This window comes from Hordeum vulgare, chromosome 5H (assembly GCF_904849725.1).
Source record: "Hordeum vulgare subsp. vulgare chromosome 5H, MorexV3_pseudomolecules_assembly, whole genome shotgun sequence".
Lineage (NCBI taxonomy): Eukaryota > Viridiplantae > Streptophyta > Magnoliopsida > Poales > Poaceae > Hordeum > Hordeum vulgare.
Window position 1 is genome coordinate 491,432,635 of NC_058522.1, and position 20,959 is coordinate 491,453,593.

General features: G+C 45.7%; 2 protein-coding genes across 2 annotated transcripts; both read left to right on the forward strand.

Annotated features, from left to right (window-relative positions):
* Positions 1 to 6,377: 6,377 nt before the first annotated feature.
* On the forward strand, positions 6,378 to 9,213 carry LOC123399886 (probable glucuronosyltransferase Os02g0520750). Its single transcript, XM_045094269.1, has 4 exons — positions 6,378 to 6,709; positions 7,602 to 7,990; positions 8,155 to 8,396; positions 8,478 to 9,213. Exons 1-4 carry the CDS (start codon positions 6,559 to 6,561, stop codon positions 8,989 to 8,991), a joined length of 1,296 nt encoding a protein of 431 aa, XP_044950204.1. The 5' UTR covers positions 6,378 to 6,558; the 3' UTR covers positions 8,992 to 9,213.
* Positions 9,214 to 12,850: 3,637 nt separating this feature from the next.
* Positions 12,851 to 19,451, forward strand: LOC123399887. The gene is made up of 12 exons (XM_045094270.1): positions 12,851 to 13,198; positions 14,571 to 15,078; positions 15,870 to 16,020; positions 16,181 to 16,288; positions 16,381 to 16,754; positions 16,831 to 16,907; positions 17,541 to 17,610; positions 17,702 to 17,778; positions 17,890 to 17,959; positions 18,283 to 18,446; positions 18,521 to 18,593; positions 19,063 to 19,451. Exons 1-12 carry the CDS (start codon positions 12,992 to 12,994, stop codon positions 19,209 to 19,211), a joined length of 2,028 nt encoding a protein of 675 aa, XP_044950205.1. The 5' UTR covers positions 12,851 to 12,991; the 3' UTR covers positions 19,212 to 19,451.
* Positions 19,452 to 20,959: the final 1,508 nt, after the last annotated feature.

Here is a 20,959-nt window from a genome sequence, read left to right on the forward strand (position 1 = left end):
AGAATAATGGTTGTTCTATTTATATGAGTGATATGTTTTATGGTCATGCTCCGCTGGTGAATGGTTTATTCTTGATGAATCTCGATCGTGATGTTACACATATTCATAGTGTGAGTACCAAAAGATGCAAAGTTGATAATGACAGTCCCACATACTTGTGGCACTGCCGCCTTGGTCATATCGGCGTTAAGCGCATGAAGAAGCTCCATACTGATGGACTGCTAGAGTCTCTTGACTTTGAATCATTTGACACATGCGAACCGTGCCTCATGGGCAAGATGACTAAGACTCCATTCTCAGGAATAATGGAGAGAGCAACAGACTTATTGGAAATAATACATACTGATGTGTGTGGTCCAATGAACATTGAAGCTCGCGGTGGTTATCGTTATGTTCTCACTCTCACCGATGATTTGAGTAGGTATGGGTATATCTACTTGATGAAGCACAAATCTGAGACATTTGAAAAGTTCAAGGAATTTCAGAGTGAGGTTGAGAATCAACGTGACAGAAAAATTAAATGTCCACGATCTGATCGTGGAGGAGAATATTTGAGTCACGAGTTTGGCACACACCTAAGGAAGTGTGGAATCGTTTCACAACTAACACCGCGTGGCACACCGCAGCGCAACGGAGTGTCTGAACATCGTAATCGCACTTTATTAGATATGGTACGATCTATGATGTCTCTCACCGACTTACCGCTATCATTTTGGGGATACGCACTAGAAACTGCAGCATTCACTTTAAATAGGGCACCGTCTAAATCCGTTGAGACGACACCGTATGAACTATGGTTTGGCAAGAAACCTAAGTTGTCGTTTCTTAAAGTTTGGGGCTGCGATGCTTATGTGAAGAAACTTCAACCAGAAAAGCTCGAACCCAAAGCGGAGAAATGCGTATTCATAGGATACCCTAAGGAAACTATTGGGTATACCTTCTATCTTAGATCCGAAGGTAAAACCTTTGTTGCCAAGAACGGATCCTTTCTAGAGAAAGAGTTTCTCTCGAAAGAAGTAAGTGGGAGGAAGGTAGAACTTGATGAGGTAATTACACCCCCTCTCGAACAGGAAAGTAGCGCAGCGCAAGAAGTTGTTCCTGTGGTGCCTACACCGACTGAAGAGGAAGTTAATGATGATGATCATGAAGCTTCGGATCAAGTTACTACTGAACCACGAAGGTCCACAAGGGCACGCTCCGCACCAGAGTGGTACGGCAACCCTGTGATGGAAATCATGTTGTTAGACAACGGTGAACCTTCGAACTATGAAGAAGCGATGGCGGGCCCGGATTCCAACAAATGGCTTGAGGCCATGAAATCCGAGATAGGATCCATGTATGAGAACAAAGTATGGACTTTGGTGGACTTGCCCGATGAACGGCGAGCCATAGAAAATAAATGGATCTTCAAGAAGAAGACTGATGCAAACGGTAATGTAACCGTTTACAAAGCTCGACTTGTCGCAAAGGGTTTTCGACAAATTCAAGGAGTTGACTACGAAGAGACTTTCTCTCCCGTAGCGAAGCTGAAATCAGTCCGAATCATGTTAGCAATTGCCGCCTTTTATGATTATGAAATTTGGCAAATGGACGTCAAAACAGCGTTCCTTAACGGGAACCTTAAGGAAGAGTTGTATATGATGCAACCAGAAGGTTTTGTCGATCCTAAAGGTGCTAACAAAGTATGCAAGCTTCAGCGCTCCATCTATGGGCTGGTGCAAGCATCTCGGAGTTGGAACATTCGCTTTAATGAGGTGATTAAGGCGTTTGGGTTCATACAGGTTTACGGAGAAGCCTGTCTGTACAAGAAAGTGAGTGGGAGCTCTGTAGCTTTCCTCGTACTATATGTAGATGACATATTATTGATGGGGAATGATATAGAGATGTTGGAGAGCATAAAGGCCTATTTGAACAAGAGTTTTTCAATGAAGGACCTTGGAGAAGCTGCATACATATTAGGCATCAAGATCTATAGAGATAGATCGAGACGCCTCATAGGTCTTTCGCAAAGTACATACCTTGACAAGATATTGAAGAAGTTCAATATGGAAAACTCAAAGAAAGGGTTCTTGCCAGTTTTGCAAGGTATGAGATTGAGTAAGACTCAGTCGCCGACCACGGCAGCAGATAAAGAGAAGATGAGTTCTGTCCCCTACGCTTCAGCCGTGGGCTCTCTAATGTATGCCATGATGTGTACCAGACCTGATATAAACCTTGCAATAAGCTTGGTAGGGAGGTACCAAAGTAATCCCGGTGCAGAACACTGGACAGCGGTCAAGAATATCCTTAAGTACCTGAAAAGAACTAAGGAAATGTTTCTCGTTTATGGAGGTGACGAAGAGCTCGTCGTAAAGGGTTACGTCGACGCTAGCTTCGACACAGATCCGGATGACTCTAAGTCACAAACCGGATACGTATATGTGTTGAATGGTGGGGCAGTGAGCTGGTGCAGCAGCAAGCAAGAAGTCGTGGCAGCATCTACATGTGAAGCGGAGTACATAGCTACTTCAGAAGCGGCTCATGAAGGAATTTGGATGAAGGAGCTCATCACCGACCTTGGAGTGGTTCCAAGCGCGTCGGGTCCTATGACACTCTTCTGTGACAACACTGGAGCCATTGCCATAGCCAAGGAGCCCAGGTTTCACCGGAAGACGAAGCACATCAAGCGCCGCTACAACTCCATCCAGGACCATGTCCAGAGTGGAGTGATAGATATTTGTAAAGTACACACGGATCTGAATATTGCAGACCCGTTGACTAAACCTCTTCCACGAGCAAAACATGATCAGCACCATAATGCTATGGGTGTTTGATACATCACAATGTAACTAGATTATTGACTCTAGTGCAAGTGGGAGACTGTTGGAAATATGCCCTAGAGGCAATAATAAAATGGTTATTATCATATTTCCTTGTTCATGATAATCGTCTATCGTTCATGCTATAATTGTATTAACAGGAAACAGTAATACATGTGTGAATGAATAGATCACAATGTGTCCCTAGCAAGCCTCTAGTTGGCTAGCTCGTTAGTCAATAGATGATCATGGTTTCCTGATCATGGACATTGGATGTCATTGATAACGGGATCACATCATTGGGAGAATGATGTGGTGGACAAGACCCAATCCTAAGCCTAGCACTAGATCGTATTGTTCGTCTGCTAATGCTTTTCTAATGTCAAGTATCTTTTCCTTCGACCGTGAGATTGTGCAACTCCCGGATACCGTAGGAGTGCTTTGGGTGTATCAAACGTCACAACGTAACTGGGTGACTATAAAGGTGCACTACGGGTACCTCCGAAAGTGTCTGTTGGGTTGGCACGAATCGAGATCGGGATTTGTCACTCCGTGTGACGGAGAGGTATCTATGGGCCCACTCGGTAGAACATCATCATGAGCTCAATGTGACTAAGGAGTTAGTCACACGATGACATGCTACGGAACGAGTAAAGAGACTTACCGGTAACGAGATTGAACAAGGTATAGGTATACCGACGATCGAATCTCGGGCAAGTTCTATACCGACAGACAAAGGGAATCGTGTACGGGATTGATTGAATCCTTGACATCGTGGTTCATCCGATGAGATCATCGTGGAGCTAGTGGGATCCACCATGGGTATCCAGACCCCGCTGATGGTTATTGGCCAGAGAGGTGTCTCGGTCATGTCTGCCTGTCTCCCGAACCCGTAGGGTCTACACACTTAAGGTTCGATGACGCTAGGGTTATAGGGAATTGTTATACGAGGTTACCGAAAGTTGTTCGGAGTCCCGGATGAGACCCCGGACGTCACGAGGAGCTCCGGAATGGTCTGGAGGTAAATATTGATATATAGGACGGATGGTTTCGGATACCGGAAGTGTTTCGGGCATCACCGGTAACGTACCGGGACCACCGGGACCACCGGAGGTGGCCGCGGGGAACCACCGAAGGGGGGCAACGACCCCGGGACTTAAGATGGGCTAAGTGGGGGTGGGAACCAGCCCCTAGGTGGGCTGGTGCGCCTCCCCACTCAGCCCATGGCGCATGGGAAAGAAAAAGAGGGGGGAACCCTAACTTAGGTGGGCCTTAGGCCCACCAGAGGGGTGCGCCACCCCCTCCTCCCCCTTCTGGCCGCCGCACCTCCCATCTGGGGGGTTTGCCGCACCCCCTAGGGTGGGAACCCTAGGGGTGGCACCCCCTCTCCCTTCCCCCTATATATATCGGGCACTTTTGGCCATTGAGACACACGGTTTTTCCCTCTCTCTCGGCGCAGCCCTGCTCTTCTTCCTCCTCCTCTCTGCCGGTGCTTGGCGAAGCCCTGCCGGGAGACCTCGTCTCTCCATCGACACCACGCCATCGTGTTGCTGGAGTTCTTCCCCAACCTCTCCCTCCTCCTTGCTGGATCAAGGTGCGGGAGACGTCACTGGGCTGCACGTGTGTTGAACGCGGAGGTGCCGTTGTTCGGCACTAGATCGGAATCGCTGCGAGTACGACTCCATCAACCGCGTTCTAGCAACGCTTCCGCTTAGCGATCTTCAAAGGTATGAAGATGCTCTTACCCCTCTCTCGTTGCTTGTCTCTCCATAGGAAGATCTGAATATGCGTAGGAAAATTTTGAATTTATGCTACGTTACCCAACATGGGGTCAGTCTAGATCCCGCCAGGAGTAACGACCGCCGACGGGTGTGTCTGGGGCGTTATAAGTTGGTATCAGAGTCGACCCTCGTGGTTACACGGATGTTTGCGGACATGTGTGCGGTCATGTTGTTCATGACGTTTGTTACCCGTCGTGGCACACGACATGACACATGTACTGGACTGGATGCACAAACGTTTGTGCCCAGAGGGAACGCTCATGTGGCCCGACGAGGACGTCGATTCCTCTGAGTGGTGGTGTATGTGATAGCCTGGCTTATTAGGGATGATAGACTACTCATATCAATAAGGAATTTCTTCTTTTCCGCGAGCCCATTCGAACCGACCGGGAAGTTGATCCCGGGTGCGCATGAGTGAGGACAAAGTGCGCAGAAAAGACTAGTATTGATATGTGGGGCCAGTCTAGATCCCGCCAGGAGTAACGACCACCGGCGGGTGTGTCCAGGGTGTTACATGGCCGGTGGCGATGCCAGCAACTAGTTTGTTGCGCTGCCATCGAACTCGGCGACACAGGAGATTGCACCATCCACCGACGCTACCTCGGCTAGCTTGAAGCGCAAGACCAGGAGCGACACGGGCCTGATGGTGTCCCGCAGGGAGAGCTTCTCGCCAAACCCAACCTTCATGGCGATGCTCGATGCCATCGATGCCATCGTGGGCGCGGTCACGTGCCCCTTCTTGGTGCAGCAGAAGAGGGAGGTGGAGCCAATGGGCCTCCGGAAGAGCCTGGGTGTGTCTTCCCCCATCGGACACCACGTGTCCTCGGCGTGAAATAACGGGGTGCCACGTGAGTGGGTTGAGTATAGCATCGCGACGAAGACTACCGCCTGCACCCGTACCAGCGGTGAGGTCGAAGTAGTTGACGACGCATGCGTCGGGTCTCTCGGACGGCGTGCAGTGAAGCATGGCCTCGAGGTGCACAAGCGTGCGGCTTGCGAGTAACACTCTTAGCCGCCACCGACACCGTCGAGGCACAACACGCACACCTTCCCGCGCTACGCCGCCTTTCCCGGGACCGCCATAGTCGCGTGTGATGCCTAGGTCCGTGTAGCCGAAGTGGAACTTGCTCTCGAGGATGGAGAAAATCTCGTAGTTGAGCATGTCGGCATCAGCGCCCCCTTGTCCCGCGTCCTCGTGCACCCTCTCCACCTACATCTACTAGGTCTCCTCCATGCATGTCTTGTCCTCCCAGCCAAACTGGTCGATTGTGCGCAACGAATTTGACAAAATTCATTCAAAATAGCTCCAAACATGAACACAAAGTTAAGCATTTATGATCGACGAAACTACGAACCGGTCGCCTGAATGAAACCATAAAATCAATGTGCATCTTTTTCGTCAAGAGCTGGTCTCGAATTAAAGCATCGTTGTGTGGACCAAAGGAAGGGAGAAGAATTGGATTGGAAAGGAGCTTATAGGAGCTAGTAGAAGATAGAATATACAAAGGTCACATTCCTCCGGTCTCCTCTTGTACAACGGGGCCTATTATGTGCCTTACCTCAACCTAACTTGTTAAAAACTGTCGATTTGATTTTTTCCAACGAACGTGGCTGAAAGGTGCTTTAAGATTTGATATGGCTGAAAGGTGTTTTAAGGTTTGATATGGATTAAATAGTGAACACGAGTGAACAAACCTACTGTATTTTTTTTTCGTACGGGTCTGGTTGAAAACACGCCATTGGTTGTTGTGGTCAAACGTGTTCCTTGACCCATTCCATTCCCCCCTCTCCAGAACTCTGTCATCGCAAGCAACAAAACAAACCCCTGCCTTTGCTCTGTTCTTCTTCTTCCCTCTCATTCTACTCCAGCAATCTTGGCCCTCCCCCTCCCCTCCCCTCTTCTTCTTCCCTGCCCCCCACCCCCCTTCCTCTGTGAAGCATCTTCTCTTCTTTCTAGCTAGCTGAGCAAGTTGGCGCCCATGGTGGGCGCGAGGCATGGGCGGCTTCTTCCTGTGGCGGCCCTCCTTATAGCCGCCTGCTTCTCCCCTCTCTTGCTACCGCCGGCGGCCGCCGTCGACGAGCTGGATGGGAGTGGGAGGGAGGCTCAACGGAACACCGAGCGCATCTCAGGTGACCTCCCCTTCATCTGCCTTGCCCCTGGTGACGATTTCTGATTGTTAGGTCGTGAATCGCGAGCATGCGAACAATTAGTTAAATTGTGGAGCAGTTCAGTTCCCCGGTTGGGATTTTTCCTCTTGTCGCGGTTCAGCTTTCAATCGTGCACAGTAGTACTAGTAGCAGCCATTCGTGTTATTTAGCTGTGTAATTTGTTGAGACTGCGAATTTTCTCCTTGTTATTTTGGTGGCATGCGTCTCTGCCTGCACGACCTGCAACTTGAAATTATTTAGCAATGTCACTGGCAGCGTCCCGTTCAGCTACCATGAGTGGCGACATCGTGGTATGATTATATAAAAATTATGCTTGATGCATATGTCCCATGTATGTGTCCAATTAATGGAGCAGTTGTAGGAGATAGGTAGTTGGCCCATAATACCCGATGATGATATGATATACTTTTCTGAGCGATCCATCATGTCTAAATGCTTTATTGAAAATGGACTTCCCTCATGTACTCACATTTCTTTGAATTTTTTTTTCTTTCGAAAAGAGGGGATACCCCTCGGCCCCTGCAACGAGTGATGCACACATCCTTTTGCTTATTATGTAAAAGTTCAACTTCGGATGCACCCCTAGTGACCCGAACATATTCGTAATACTCGTGGGTGGAGGTAGATTAAAAGCTATATGAACAGATCTCCATACTTGGCTATTAGTGGACTTACCTCATGTACTCACATTTCGTCGATACACCTTATCCTTTATACACATGCTATTAATTTCCACCTAATTAGTTATTAGCATGTTTGGTTCGTTATGGTTACATGATTGGTCTTCTCTGTTTGCTAGTTTCATATGGAGATTGTTGTGTGCTTCTACTTAACCAACGTCATTGACCTGCAGGAAGTGCTGGTGATGTTCTAGAAGACAATCCTGTTGGGAAGTTGAAGGTTTTCATCTATGATCTGCCAAGCAAGTACAACAAGAGGCTTGTCACCAAGGATCCCCGATGCCTCAACCACATGTTTGCCGCAGAAATATTCATGCACCGTTTCTTGCTCTCTAGTGCAGTGAGGACGGTTAACCCTGAAGAGGCCGACTGGTTCTACACTCCTGTTTACACTACTTGTGATCTAACTCGTGCTGGACTTCCGTTACCGTTCAAATCTCCAAGGATGATGAGAAGCGCACTCCAGTTCATTTCAAAGAGGTGGCCTTTCTGGAATAGAACTGATGGAGGAGATCATTTCTTTGTCGCTCCACATGATTTTGCGGCATGCTTTCACTATCAGGTAACGATATATCGCCTTTGTTGCTTCGTACCTTCCATTTCCCTGTCACTGCCACATCTGGTCACGATTTAGTTTCACTGACAGTAAAACTTTGAGCCCGTATACTAAGCTTCAGCAGCCATTTATTCTGAACTTATATGTGGAGTGGCCATTTATCTTTTTAGGAAGAGAATGCTATTGCGCGTGGAATTCTTCCATTGCTACGCCGTGCTACATTGGTTCAAACATTTGGACAGAAGAATCATGTTTGCTTGAAAGAGGGATCTATTACGATACCGCCATTTGCGCCACCACAGAAAATGCAGGCTCACTTGATTCCTCCTGATACTCCCCGTTCAATATTCGTTTACTTCAGAGGTTTGTTCTATGATAATGGGAACGACCCTGAGGGTGGGTATTATGCAAGGTAAGAATACTCACAGAGACGATACATATCTTTCTACTGATATTTGATCCTATCACTGACTTTATTAACTCTGTTATGCAGAGGTGCTCGAGCTTCATTGTGGGAGAACTTCAAGAACAATCCTCTCTTTGATATCTCCACCGAACACCCTGCCACCTACTATGAAGATATGCAACGTGCCGTCTTCTGCTTATGCCCGTTGGGGTGGGCACCATGGAGTCCTAGGTTGGTTGAGGCTGTGGTATTTGGCTGCATTCCAGTTATCATAGCTGACGACATCGTGCTGCCTTTTGCTGATGCAATCCCTTGGGACGAAATTGGTGTTTTTGTTGATGAGGAGGATGTGCCAAAGCTTGATTCAATTCTCACGTCTATCCCGATTGATGATATCCTGAGGAAGCAAAGATTGCTCGCCAACCCATCAATGAAGAAGGCCATGTTGTTCCCGCAGCCAGCGCAACCAAGAGATGCATTCCATCAGATTCTAAATGGCCTTGCTCGCAAGCTCCCGCACCCAGAGACCGTATACTTACAGCCAGGTGAGAAGCATCTCAACTGGACATCTGGGCCTGTTGGAGATCTGAAGCCTTGGTAACATAAAAGCTTCCTTACAAGACCTGGTTTTGTTGATCTTGTGAAAAGTTCGGTTTCTTTTATTGCCTTTCTCTGAGAAGTTCGGAGATCCATAGAATTATACAATATTGAGGTGTGTTATAAGCTCTGGTGTCACTCGACTAAAAATTGTGGATCTTACGTAACCGGTTGTAACGTTGTAATTGTATAAAGAAGTAAAGAAATTAAACGAGTGTTCTTGTCATCTTCTGAACCTAAGAATCAAATTCAATTTTCGCTAGTCAGGTGGCTGTGGACCGGCAATGAAGCTACCCTATCATATAGTATATTTTTCACATACTTCAGAAGTTGCATTTTAGGTGCTCCATCTCCTTAAGTTCATAGTTCAGACATATTTCCACATTTAAGAGATACAATTTACAAAATTCTGAAGGTTCACATACGTTTTGCACTCGAGATGTTTTACAAGATTATGATGACGCGCATTGTTGTATATTAAATTGTATAATCGTATAAGATATCATTAACTTGTATCCGTGCATTCGTATCTATTTTTACTATATAATGATAGGAATTATGTAAAAATGTGGGGACACAAAACATATAGAGTTAACATGCAAGTTCAAATTGAACTGCAAAAATGTCTTACATTAAATTATAAAGATTGTATTTATTTTGAGGCTGTCGACTGTGTCGTGGTTAGCTGGAAACATAACAACATTGGAAAACATATTGGAACTTAGCATTAGTGGCATAATTGTGGATGGGCTCGTAGCCCAGCGGTGGGCGCGCTTTGGTTTCACCCTGCCGACCTGAGTTCGAGCCCTCTTTGGGTCGAATTAAGTTTCTCACATTCTCTCATTATATAATGTCATGGGGTTCCTCTCCCGCTGGTGTAATTAGTGACATAATTCATCTCTGAATGTCCGAAATGGAAGTTGATGCACCTGTAGGCGTAGGGGGGAGGGGGTGGGGGTGATCGGGTAGTAACCTAGCCGCCGCCCCCACCCCCTCCTTCCCCACTCCACCGCAAATGTTGGGGGTTGATGACGGGCAAAGCCCGCTCAGAGGACCACTATGGAAGGGCCTCATCATCACGCGACTTTAGCCCCGGTCAGAGTAATGCACCTGGCGGCGTCTGCGTCTCGCGGGCGTGGGCAAGCCGAGGCGGCGGCATTGTTCCTTCCATCCCTTGGCTCAGGGTGCGGGGTAGCACTAAGGCCGGCCATCGTCGATCTGACACCCGACGCCTAGATCTGGCGGTCAAGACATTAGGAGTCCCGGATGAGATCCTGGACGTCACGGGGAGCTCTGGAATGGTCTGGAGGTAAAGATTAATATATAGGAAGTCCTATTTTGGTCACCGGAAAGGTTTCAGGTTCATCGGTAGTGTACAAGGAGTGTCGGGAGGGTGCCGAGGGACCACCAGGAGGGGTGTGACGATCCAAGAGTCTTGTGGGCTGTGAGAAGAGGTAGACCAGCCCCTGGTGGGCTGGCCAAAGCCTCTCTCAAAGGCCCATGTGGCTAGCAGAAGAGATAAAAAGGGTAAAGGACTTTTAAAAGAAAGGGAAGGAGGAGTCCTCCCAAAGTAGTCCACCTTCCCACAAGGAAGGTGGACTCTTCCTTTGGTTTGTACGACCCCTCTCCTCGGAGGATGGGTCAAGGCAGCCTCCTCTCCTCGTATATATACTAGAGGTTTTGAGGATTTTTGAGACACAATAATCAGCCACGTGTTGCCCTCTCTCTAGATCCGTTTCTCCTCTAGTTTAGTTTTCAACGGTGCTTAGGCGAAGCCCTGCTGGACTAGCTCCACCACCATCGCTGTTACGCCGTCGCGCTGCCGGAGAACTCATCTACCTCTTCGCCCCCTCTTGATGGGTCAAGAAGGCGGATATCATCGTCGAGTTATACGTGTGCTGAACGCGGAGATGCCGTCCGTTCGGCACTAGATCGGGACGGATCGTGGGACGGCGGCGATTTGGATCGCAAAAACGTTCCACTACATCAACCGCGTTTCTTAACGCTTCCCGCTTAGCGATCTACAAGGGTATGTGGATCCGATCTCCCTCTCGAAGATGATCATCACCATGATAAGTCTTCGTGTGCGTAGGAAAATTTTGTTTCCCATGCAACGTTCCCAAACACCAGGAAGCATGGGACTCCCCCACAAATACTTTTGAGTAAAGTGCATTTTTTGTCCCTCAACTTATTGCAACATGTGACTTTCATCCTTGAAACTATTTTTGAGTGCAACCTTCATCCCTCAACTCTTAATATAGGGTATATAAGTCCCCGACAATTTTATTCCTCGATCGAACCCTGTGTTGACCTTATGTGACATGGTTTTGGTCAAAAACCAATATATGATGGCATATGGGCATTGAAGGCGAATGCATCGTGCTCACCACCGTCGATTGAACCGAGGACAGGGAGGATTCGGTAGCGGTGGTAGCTAGCTAGCTTGCGGAAGAGGAAGAGCAATGCGAGAGACAAAAGAGGAAATAAGGGATCTTCTGAGAATGAACAAGAGAGAGAGAAGGGGGAAGGGTTGGAGAGAGAGAGAGATGTCATGTGGTTCTATTCCACCTTACCGTGATGTTGTGATCAAACTTTGCCATGGAAAGTTAAAACCGGATTTGATTGAGGAATACTCTTGTTAGAAACTAATTTTAGCCTATATTACGAGTTGTGGGACAAAATTTGCATGAAGATCTAGTCAAAACCCTAACACGTCAGGTCAAAACTGGGTTTGAGAAAGGAATATCGCTGCAAGGGAGTAACTATACAGTTGATAAGTTGAGCGATGAAAAAAAGGGCCAGGCATGAAAGCCACACTTCATGATAAGTTGAGCGATGAAAAATATACTTTACTCAATACAGTTTTTTCTTGCTCGATTTTCTGAAACCTGGTGTTTGAAGGGTGCCAAAAAATTCAAAGTCGAGTCCAAAAACTTTGAGTGAATGGGCAAGTGAATGTCAATCGTCTTTTTGATGGGTACTTCACAAAGCAAACAATGAATATCATTGTCAATGTTACAGTGACGTCTCTTTAAGCATGTCGTGTGTGTGTCCAGCCCATGAAAAAGAAGCAACCAGCCAAACACCGTGATCTTTATAACGCACACTTTGATTTTCAAATCTATTTGGATATTTTTAAAGCAGAATGCGTAATATCGACTCGATTTATGCTCCACTACCCTAGACATAGCACCGTTTGTCATGCATAGAAGTATCAGGTTTAATGTGGGTTGTGTTAGCTTGAAGATCACATACCTCCTCATGAACTTATACGGACAGTGATAGATGAAACGCTTTCTCCAATGATGTGATGCCCAAGAAATTTTTAACCGAAAGAATATTAGCATGCCAAATGTCTTTTCAGAAGAAAACCATGAAGCTGCATTGAATTTTCACCTTGAAGATCCTACAAAAGTTACGTCAAAGTTTAAGGATATCACGCCGTCAAAAGAAACCATAATGATTAGAAGCGTACGGTGAAGGTGTAGCATGTGCGGGGCCGTGGGGGCTAGCATGCTTGATGAATCTGATGTATGCGGGGACCCTAATGACTCAACTATAATATATATATATATATATATATATATATATATATATATATATATATATATATATATATATATATATATATATATATATATATATATATGAAGAATTTTTATGTGCTGTTATATATATGAAGAAAAACTGTATATTTTGTTTGAAAAATATGGAAATTAATGATAGGATCCAGGATAAGTTGTTTAAATCGAAATGGATGGTGGATGATGGAGCTGGCTCCATCACCGTTTCCGCTTGGACAGGCACCGTCACGTCCCTTGGCGCGTGCCTTTCCATTTTCAGCTTTGGCCACCCACCACCCACACACCACTCTGCTCTTGCCATTTCCGTCTACAAAAACCCTCGATCCACCCACGGCCAGCCAGCCAGCAAGCCGCCACCGCAAAGCCGCACAGGATCCCAAGCCCGAAACCCTAGAGATCGGTCCGGCCGGCGGAGGCAAAATGTCGGGTCAGGGCGCCGGCATGTCGGGCGGCAGAAGGGGAGCAGGGGAGGAGCTGGCGGAGGAGGAAGCGGTGCCAATGGAGGACGCCGTGAAGATGCTCGTGGAGCACCTCGTCAAGCCCGCTCTGCCGCGCGGGGCGGTCTACGGCGCCGCCCAGGGCGAGCGCTACATGACGCCGGACAAGCAACGCGCCGTCGCGCAGCAGGTGAGCAGTCCGCGTCGCCAGCTGGTCGATCCGTGTTCCTTTGTGTGTGTGTGTGAGGTGGTATAGGATTCCTCGCGGTTTTGGACGGGACTCGCGATGGTGGGGGAGGGATGCGGGGAAATGCCCGCCGGGGGCCCTGATTTCCGGTGGATGCTTGTGAATTGTGAAGATCTTTGGGTTGTGGTGTGCCGTACCGTGTCCTCTCCTCATCAGTGGAGGATAGTAGCGGATACCACCGCGCAGCGGCGAGGAATTGGGGGCGGCTTCCTCTTCCTCTTCCTTCCCGGCGAGGAACTAGGATACGGGGTCCTTTTCTTTCTTTCCTTTTTTAGAAATGGGGCATGGGAGGATTCGGGCGGAGGAGGAAGATGGCGAGATGATGGGCCTTGATGGTGGTGGTGGTGCTGAGGTTAGAAGTGGGCCTTAATCGTGTTAGATGTACATTGTGGAGGCCCAGTCAGGAAAGCCCACTGAGAGCCGCTGCTGTCTGACGGGCGGGCGCACACAGAGTGGGCCCCTCTAGGCGACGGAGAGGGAGATGGCGGCGGCGGCGGCGGCGGCGGAGCGGCAGGTGCGGCGTACTCTCGTGTTCGCGGCCAGCGGCGGCGAGAGCGCACCGCGTAGGAGGATGGTTGGGAGGCGGCATCGCGGGTTGAGCAGCCGCTAGGGAGCTAAGGCAAGCCGCAATCGTGCCTTAGTTTCTGTACTTTTCCTGTCAGCTATCACCGTAATTGTCAGTAGAAATTGCCAATCTTGGTTGCTAATCCCGTAGGTTAGCATCGTAGGCCGAAAAACGTTGTATCAGCCGGTTTTCCCTCTTCTTCTAAGAAAATGATGCATCTTTCCATGGTGTATTCTAGAAGAAGAAGAAAGTAGGAGAGGCTAGCTCTGTAAAATTGTTTTCTCAGACAGTGCAAACTGCTCGGCACAAATGTGCTGTACAACTCAAGCAGAAAGGTTGGTTGTGCGTTACTTCAGAGGAAATTATCTGGCCATGGCCCTGAAAACAGGAAACTATTTGCCCATCAATTTGACCTTGCAATATTTTTCAAATCTATCTATGAAGTTGAATTGGATTCGATCGCGTGACGTACTAGTTTGATTCAAGTCATTGCCATGCCTACATTACCCCTGTCAGTTTAGCATTGTGATTGTGTTAGTGTTCTTTTCTTTGGTATTCGTGGTCATGTCCCACGGTGTACCCACGAAATGCAAATTTTGTTTTCGTGCACTGCAATATGTTTTTGTGATTGTATTTCTTGTCAGATACATTTAAGACAGCGTTCCTCTGTGCATACGATACAATTAATGCTTGTAATACATATGTAGCTGTTTACCTGCTAACTCATCACACCGGTGTGTGGTTTGGCAGATTCACACGGCTATCATTTTGTACAACTACTACCACAGGAAGATGTCTCCGCAGCTTGCTTTTGCAGATGCCAAACGGTTTTTTAAGTGTGCTTCTCTTTCTGTTGGAGAAGATCTGCTCGCATACTTGAGCATGGTCCACGAGCGTGAGAACAATTCTGGCAAGCATGCCAAGTTATCTATTACTGACAAAGCAGCACTACAGGCATGTGAGATCGCTGAAGAACTCGACGCGAGCAAACATTCTCCAGACTTGACAACGTGGCAAATATCAAAAGTTGCTGTGCTTCTTCTCGACCCGACAAGAAAAAAATGTTTGGTTGACTATAGTGCTGATACCAAGGGTATATGGTCAATCATAGAGAAGGAATTAGATGCGCCAGCTGGTAATTCACACAGTACGAACCAGCCAGCAGGCCAGGAATCGACAGCTAAAGGGAACGTTGGTGCTTCACATACACCAATTATGCTTCAGCGACAAGCATATTCAGAGGTGGAGCGTAGAACAGGTCAGATTTTTCATTGCAGCCCTTAATTTTATATACCCATATCTGTCATTTTCTTCTTCTTCTTTGAGTTGGCAAGGTGTTGCTTCTATTAGATAATATACGGTCAATTCTGTTAATTTTCATCCTAGAGCATTGAGATAAAGTATGCAACCTTTGTGCCTACAGAGCCATGTCTCTGTAGGTTCCTCACATTGATCAGGTGACTATTAGTATTATAGAATGTGGATCAGAGTTTCTGGTAAATAAGTATTTACATGAGTTACTATGCAAATTGTCCAAAATTTGAACTGCTAATGAAGCCAAAGAAATGAGTTTGAGCTGTACAGTTGCTTTACAGCAAACAAGAACAAGTGTGCAGTCCCAGAATGTACGCAAAACTGTAGTACCTCTGCCTTGCTTTTAACTAGTGTAAAACCATTTAGTTTTGGGATAAACAAGAACATCAGCAAATATAATTACTTAAATTGTTTGCCATAATGCTATCGCATTGTCCGTCTCCTTTGTTTTGGTTATGTACAAACTGTGAGTTACTGAAACTTGATTTAGTCTCATCAGCTAGAAGATTGAAAATAACTTGGGATGCTATAATGGTTGATTCCCCTGTACTTGTTGTACATGACCTGATAGCCACCAATTATTTGCTAGAGAATGCTATTTATTTGGTTCTTTTAATATAACAGTGCAAAAGTTGTAATTTATGAACTCGATTTTGTTAATAGTATGTTCATTTTCTGTTTGAACGAACTATGCATTGTTTGCTGCTCACTATGGTAAACTTACGGTCTTAATAGGTATGAAGGCCTCAAACTTTCGTCTTGTTGATGAAACCTTGGCATACTCATTGAGTAAAGAAAGGGCAGCTACCAAGGTATTCATTGTGGAGTATGGGCAAACCATGAAAGGCAACCTTGAGGAAATGTCTCTAGAAGAGTTGATTACCAGGTTTGCCTTTACCTACTAGATAGTTTTATGATTTTAGGTTACATCCCTTTTTATCAACCACTAGTCAGTTTATTAAATAAGACCATTGTATGGTACATCCTGATGAAAACTGATACCCTTTCTCAAGGATACTGACATTTTCCGGTTTCCTTTTTCACAGTATGACTGGTCCGCTATTTGTGAATGATCCATTTCCAAAAACGACATCTGTAGTTGAGTACTATCACATTCTTCCATACAAAGAGATTTTGTCTCAACTCCTCCACAGGTAACATAAGATTTATTGTGAGTTATTTATGCGTGAAAGTAGGACACTAACTTTTTGCGATCATGGTAAATATGACACTTCACGTGTTTCAGGAAATGGTCTTCTGGTTCTTCACCAAACGAGCAATCACGTCGACATGGAAAAGGTTCATTTCACTCCGTAATAGATGAAAATGTGGAAGAGCAAGATGAGAATAGCACGTCTAAGCTGCAAAAACGGATTACAAAAGTGTCAACTCCAAAGCAAAGCAAACAAGCAATTGGTGCCAGCAAGCACAAGAAAAGCAGCAAAAGAAAATCTGAAGCCTCCATGGCTGCAGCTGATGCCTGTGCAGAGAGTCCGGATAGTGAGATTCCCACAATAAAACATGTTATTGAGGTGGAAACTTCAAAACCCATGACCAAGTCAAGAAAAACAGAAGCTGCAGCAACAGCAGCAAGTGGAGAAACTAAAATCCTACAAGCGGGTTAGTCATTGTAACTGTCTTTACATTTTACTGATCACATTGTTCCTTATTTGTGTTCTGATACAATCAACTCTAGGTGTTCAAGTGGAGAAGAACAAAACACAGGAGCAGTCTAAATGTGACAATATGCCCCAAGATGTCTTTCCTACAGAGGTAAGCTAAATTACAGATTGAAAGTATAGAAAACTACAATACTAGGATGCATTAGGATCACATGCACCCTCAAAAATGGTTATACAAAATAAACTTCAAATATGACGGACTGTTAACAACATAAATTGTATGGTTCTGTCCTTGTCTATACAAATGTTATCATGATGAATGTTGCTCTTTATTCTATTTGTTTTGTTCTCATACACACTCAACTAGTGGCATGGACTTAAGAGCATTTCTCCTTGGCTACCACATGTTGCCACGTGAATGTTTGGAAAAGTGTGACAGCACACACTTCTGTTAGGTATTAGGATGAGGGAAATGAGGGGAAGCCGGCACAATCTATTCCTATCAAATAAGGGATAATGTCCTATTTATTAAGGATAGTGTATTAGTTAAGAAAAAACTATTGTTGTTAGGAAAGTATCAATTGGTAGATCCTATTATTAGGAGCCACACCCTAATAAATCATCTCCATACAAAGAGAGGAGCCACACCCACTGTGCTCAATCAATCAAAAGAAGGATTCATCCTTTTCATAAATCAGTTTCAGATGAGTAGGTGATGTATAGGCCAAGTTTTTCGTGTGATACGTTCACTCTGCTTTAATTTGAAGAACTAATTGTGTATCAGGCACCGCATGCTGATGTAGTGAAGAACCGCATTTTGGAATGCGAAAATATGGATTTGTCAGGAAAGCCAGGTTCGATTAAACCTACACAAAACTACTTATTTTCATATTATTGGTTATTGGTCCTCCAAGTATTTAATCTGTGTTCCAAATTTCATTGAAGGCGGCACCACTGAGTACAACGATGATGACCAGATAGAGGATTCACTGCGATCAATTCAGAAAATACGGGATGAAATTGTATGTTATATGTCTTTTCTCTTATTTCAGGGGAAAAATTATGCTTGTTTCCTAGAACTTTCTTCTAGTTGAGAATCAGATGTGAACTCTCCTATTCTCTCTTCGTTTCAGCTTCGCAAGGAAAGCATACTTCAAGAACGAAGTGCTCAGTGTGATATGGACATCCAGACACTCTTGAGTGGTATCCTACCCTTGTCACATTCTAAACATGCTTACATTTACAATCACGCTGTAGAACTGTTACAGTTTTGCGGTCAACACTGTGGGCATGTTTTTCTGGGAGCCATACGTTTCCAAAAGTTCTGTGTTAAACTGTGGTGTATCACACTTTTCATTGTGAACAAATCGTCCGCCGCACGTTGTGACGTACAGATCGTCCGTCAGAACTGTGGCAAATTTTGGCAGGATTTTTTTTTGATTATTTTTTTGAAATGTTTTAGCAAGAAGTTGCTTCTATGTTGGTTCCGCATTTCTTGTACTCATCATGTTTTGAAACTTATGCAGAAGGAAAGATGACACCTAAAGCTGTACCAATAATAAGTAAATACAAGGAAACTTGCTCAGATATGACGGAAGTTGCCAATTCGTCTTGCTCTGGAGATGGTGGCCAATCCATCACTAAGAGGAAGAGATTGAGGGAGGCACTCCTACGGCACAATTCATACGAGGTAGGAAAACCCAAGCTGAACTTATGTATCGCAATTTTAAATGCCACTTGTACCCTTGACACTTGTCACTACAGGACCTTTATGAGATCTGCCGTGGGGCCCATTGGATATTCCCAAGATACACAGTAGTACCTTCAGTATCAGATGGTATGTATAAATGTTTACTTTTATCTCTTAGATTTTCTGGATAGGCAAGTATTAGGTTCTTGGACCATGTAGGCATATCATATGAATGGGTCTTGTGCCACGTACTTCCTGATTATCATTTATCGAATTCAATCCCTACAGGCCCTGGTTCGTTTTGTGCATTGTGCTGATAACATAAATAGGGTGCTACGCTAACCATATTTAGACGAAAAGTGTTTTCAAGGTGTCAGATCAATAGGCAGGGTTTGCTCTTTTAATGTCAAGTAGCAATCCAAATAGGCTGCTTGTTTATTAGCACATGGTATGCTCTGTCCAAGTGTTAGGTTTGTTTAACATTCAATCAATGCTTACCGAAGACATGCGTGCGCCCTTGTAGGCTTCATCTTAGATCAGACTGATTAGCCGGTTACAATAACCAGTTTTTTGACTTTTGAGCACTTCTTCACCAGTCCTTTTCCTATCTTTTCAGGAATGTACCACGCCAGCGTACGTTTGAGATGCCCTGATTTTGAGATGAGCATCACTGGTGGTCTTCGTCCTACCCCACACGAGGCGAAGTGCTCTGCAGCTGCCAATATGATACTGGAGCTTCACAGGAAGGCGGAGCAAGAACAGTAGGGTACCTGACGCAAAACCACCTTGTTAAACTCCAGAATCCGGGAAATTGCAGGTAGCTGGAACCAGTTGTTTAGTCATTGCAACTTTGAATAAGAATTCTTGAGATACCTAATCGTGTTGGTACCTTGTTTAGCTATTTACCTTCCGGAGGTTGACTCCTTGTGTTGTTGTTGGTATTATGGCTGATTACTAAGGTCGTGATAAATCCCAGACTGTTATTTCAAAATTCTGTGACGCTTCGGTTGCGCTGTCTGTTTCATCATGTGAGTGAGCACAAATTATCTAGTTATTTCTTGAATTCTTATTGCCGCATGATGTTCGTAGAGTATTTAACTGTTGTTGCTATTATTGGATCATTAGGTATTGTTGTCAGCAGGATACCAAGAGCCCAGCTTAGGTGTTTTAATATTAAACGGCATATGTGAGTAGCGATCCTTTATTTGGTTGGCAAGTTTTAGAAGATGTGTTTGCTGATGTGTTTAGTCTCGTTGCCTTACATCAATTTCAATAAAGATGTTGTATGTACTATGACAGAGCATACAAAAATATCACATATCTCATGTCCTTAGGTGTTTTAAGCTTCATGAACTAGCCAACGCAATTAAAAGTTTGAACTGATGAAAAAGAATTGGCAATCCACATATACACTTCAACACCCCCTCTCACCTGTGACGCGGGAGGTCAACACGTAATTAGACTCAGAGGTATGGCCCAAGAGGCCTATACATGGACACAAAGGGGGGCAACAACATTTTTTGATAAATTACCATAGTCAGGACTTGAACTCATCGGCGACACTTGTGGTATTCCTTGGACCTCCCTAGAATACCCAAGATTTTCGCTCATTTTTTAAATAGGCATATTAATCCAGCGAGGCAGAAAAACGAGCCAGCGAGGGCGTCTGGTAACCCGCGCGAGCCAGCCCAAGACGCCAAAACATCAATCCCCCATGTTCCCCTCCCCCTCGTTCCCTGTCCTCCCGCCCCAAGCCCTCAACCCTAACCAACCCGCGGGCCGCGGCGGCTGCGGCGGTCGACCCTCTCCCTCCCTCTCTCCTCCAATCCGGTCGGCTGCCCGGCGGTCGGCCCTCTCTGGCTCTCCCTTCCCGCCCCTCCGGCCTCCCCGAAAGGCCAGACCGGCTCGGGATCCCCATCCCTGGACCCCCCTGCCGGTAGGCCGGCCCCCTGCTGTCGCTGGCGCCATCCACGGCTCCACCAGTCCACCTCCACCGCTCCAGTATTGCATTGCTCCAAGTCCAGCAAGGTTTTTTGCCCTCTATTTATTTAAGAAATCCGAAGATTTCTTATAAATGCCACTGCCTATGATTGCTATAAGGAGTAGAAGCCATTCACATTGACACTGCCATTAATTTCTACTTCTTTTATGTGATATGTGATGTAGATGAAGAAGAAGGATGTTAGCCTATTTGAATTGTGGGACAAAAATATGAGAATGCTTCGGATAGCTCAGGCTGAAGAACTCATTGATGCATTGGAATTGGAAGAAGTAGAAACAGGGAGTGGGCTGAATCAGGAAATGGATTTGGGAAGGCCATGTGATACACGTTGGGGCTCTCACTTCAAAACTGTGAACCATGTCATCTCTATGTATGATGCACTACGACGGGTCCTTCGCAAGATTGGATACAAGTACCATGGTGCGAAGGCACAAGCGGCTCTATCCATAGAGACAACATTTCGATCATTTGAGTTTGTTTTCATGACACACTTGATGCAAGAAATATTTGG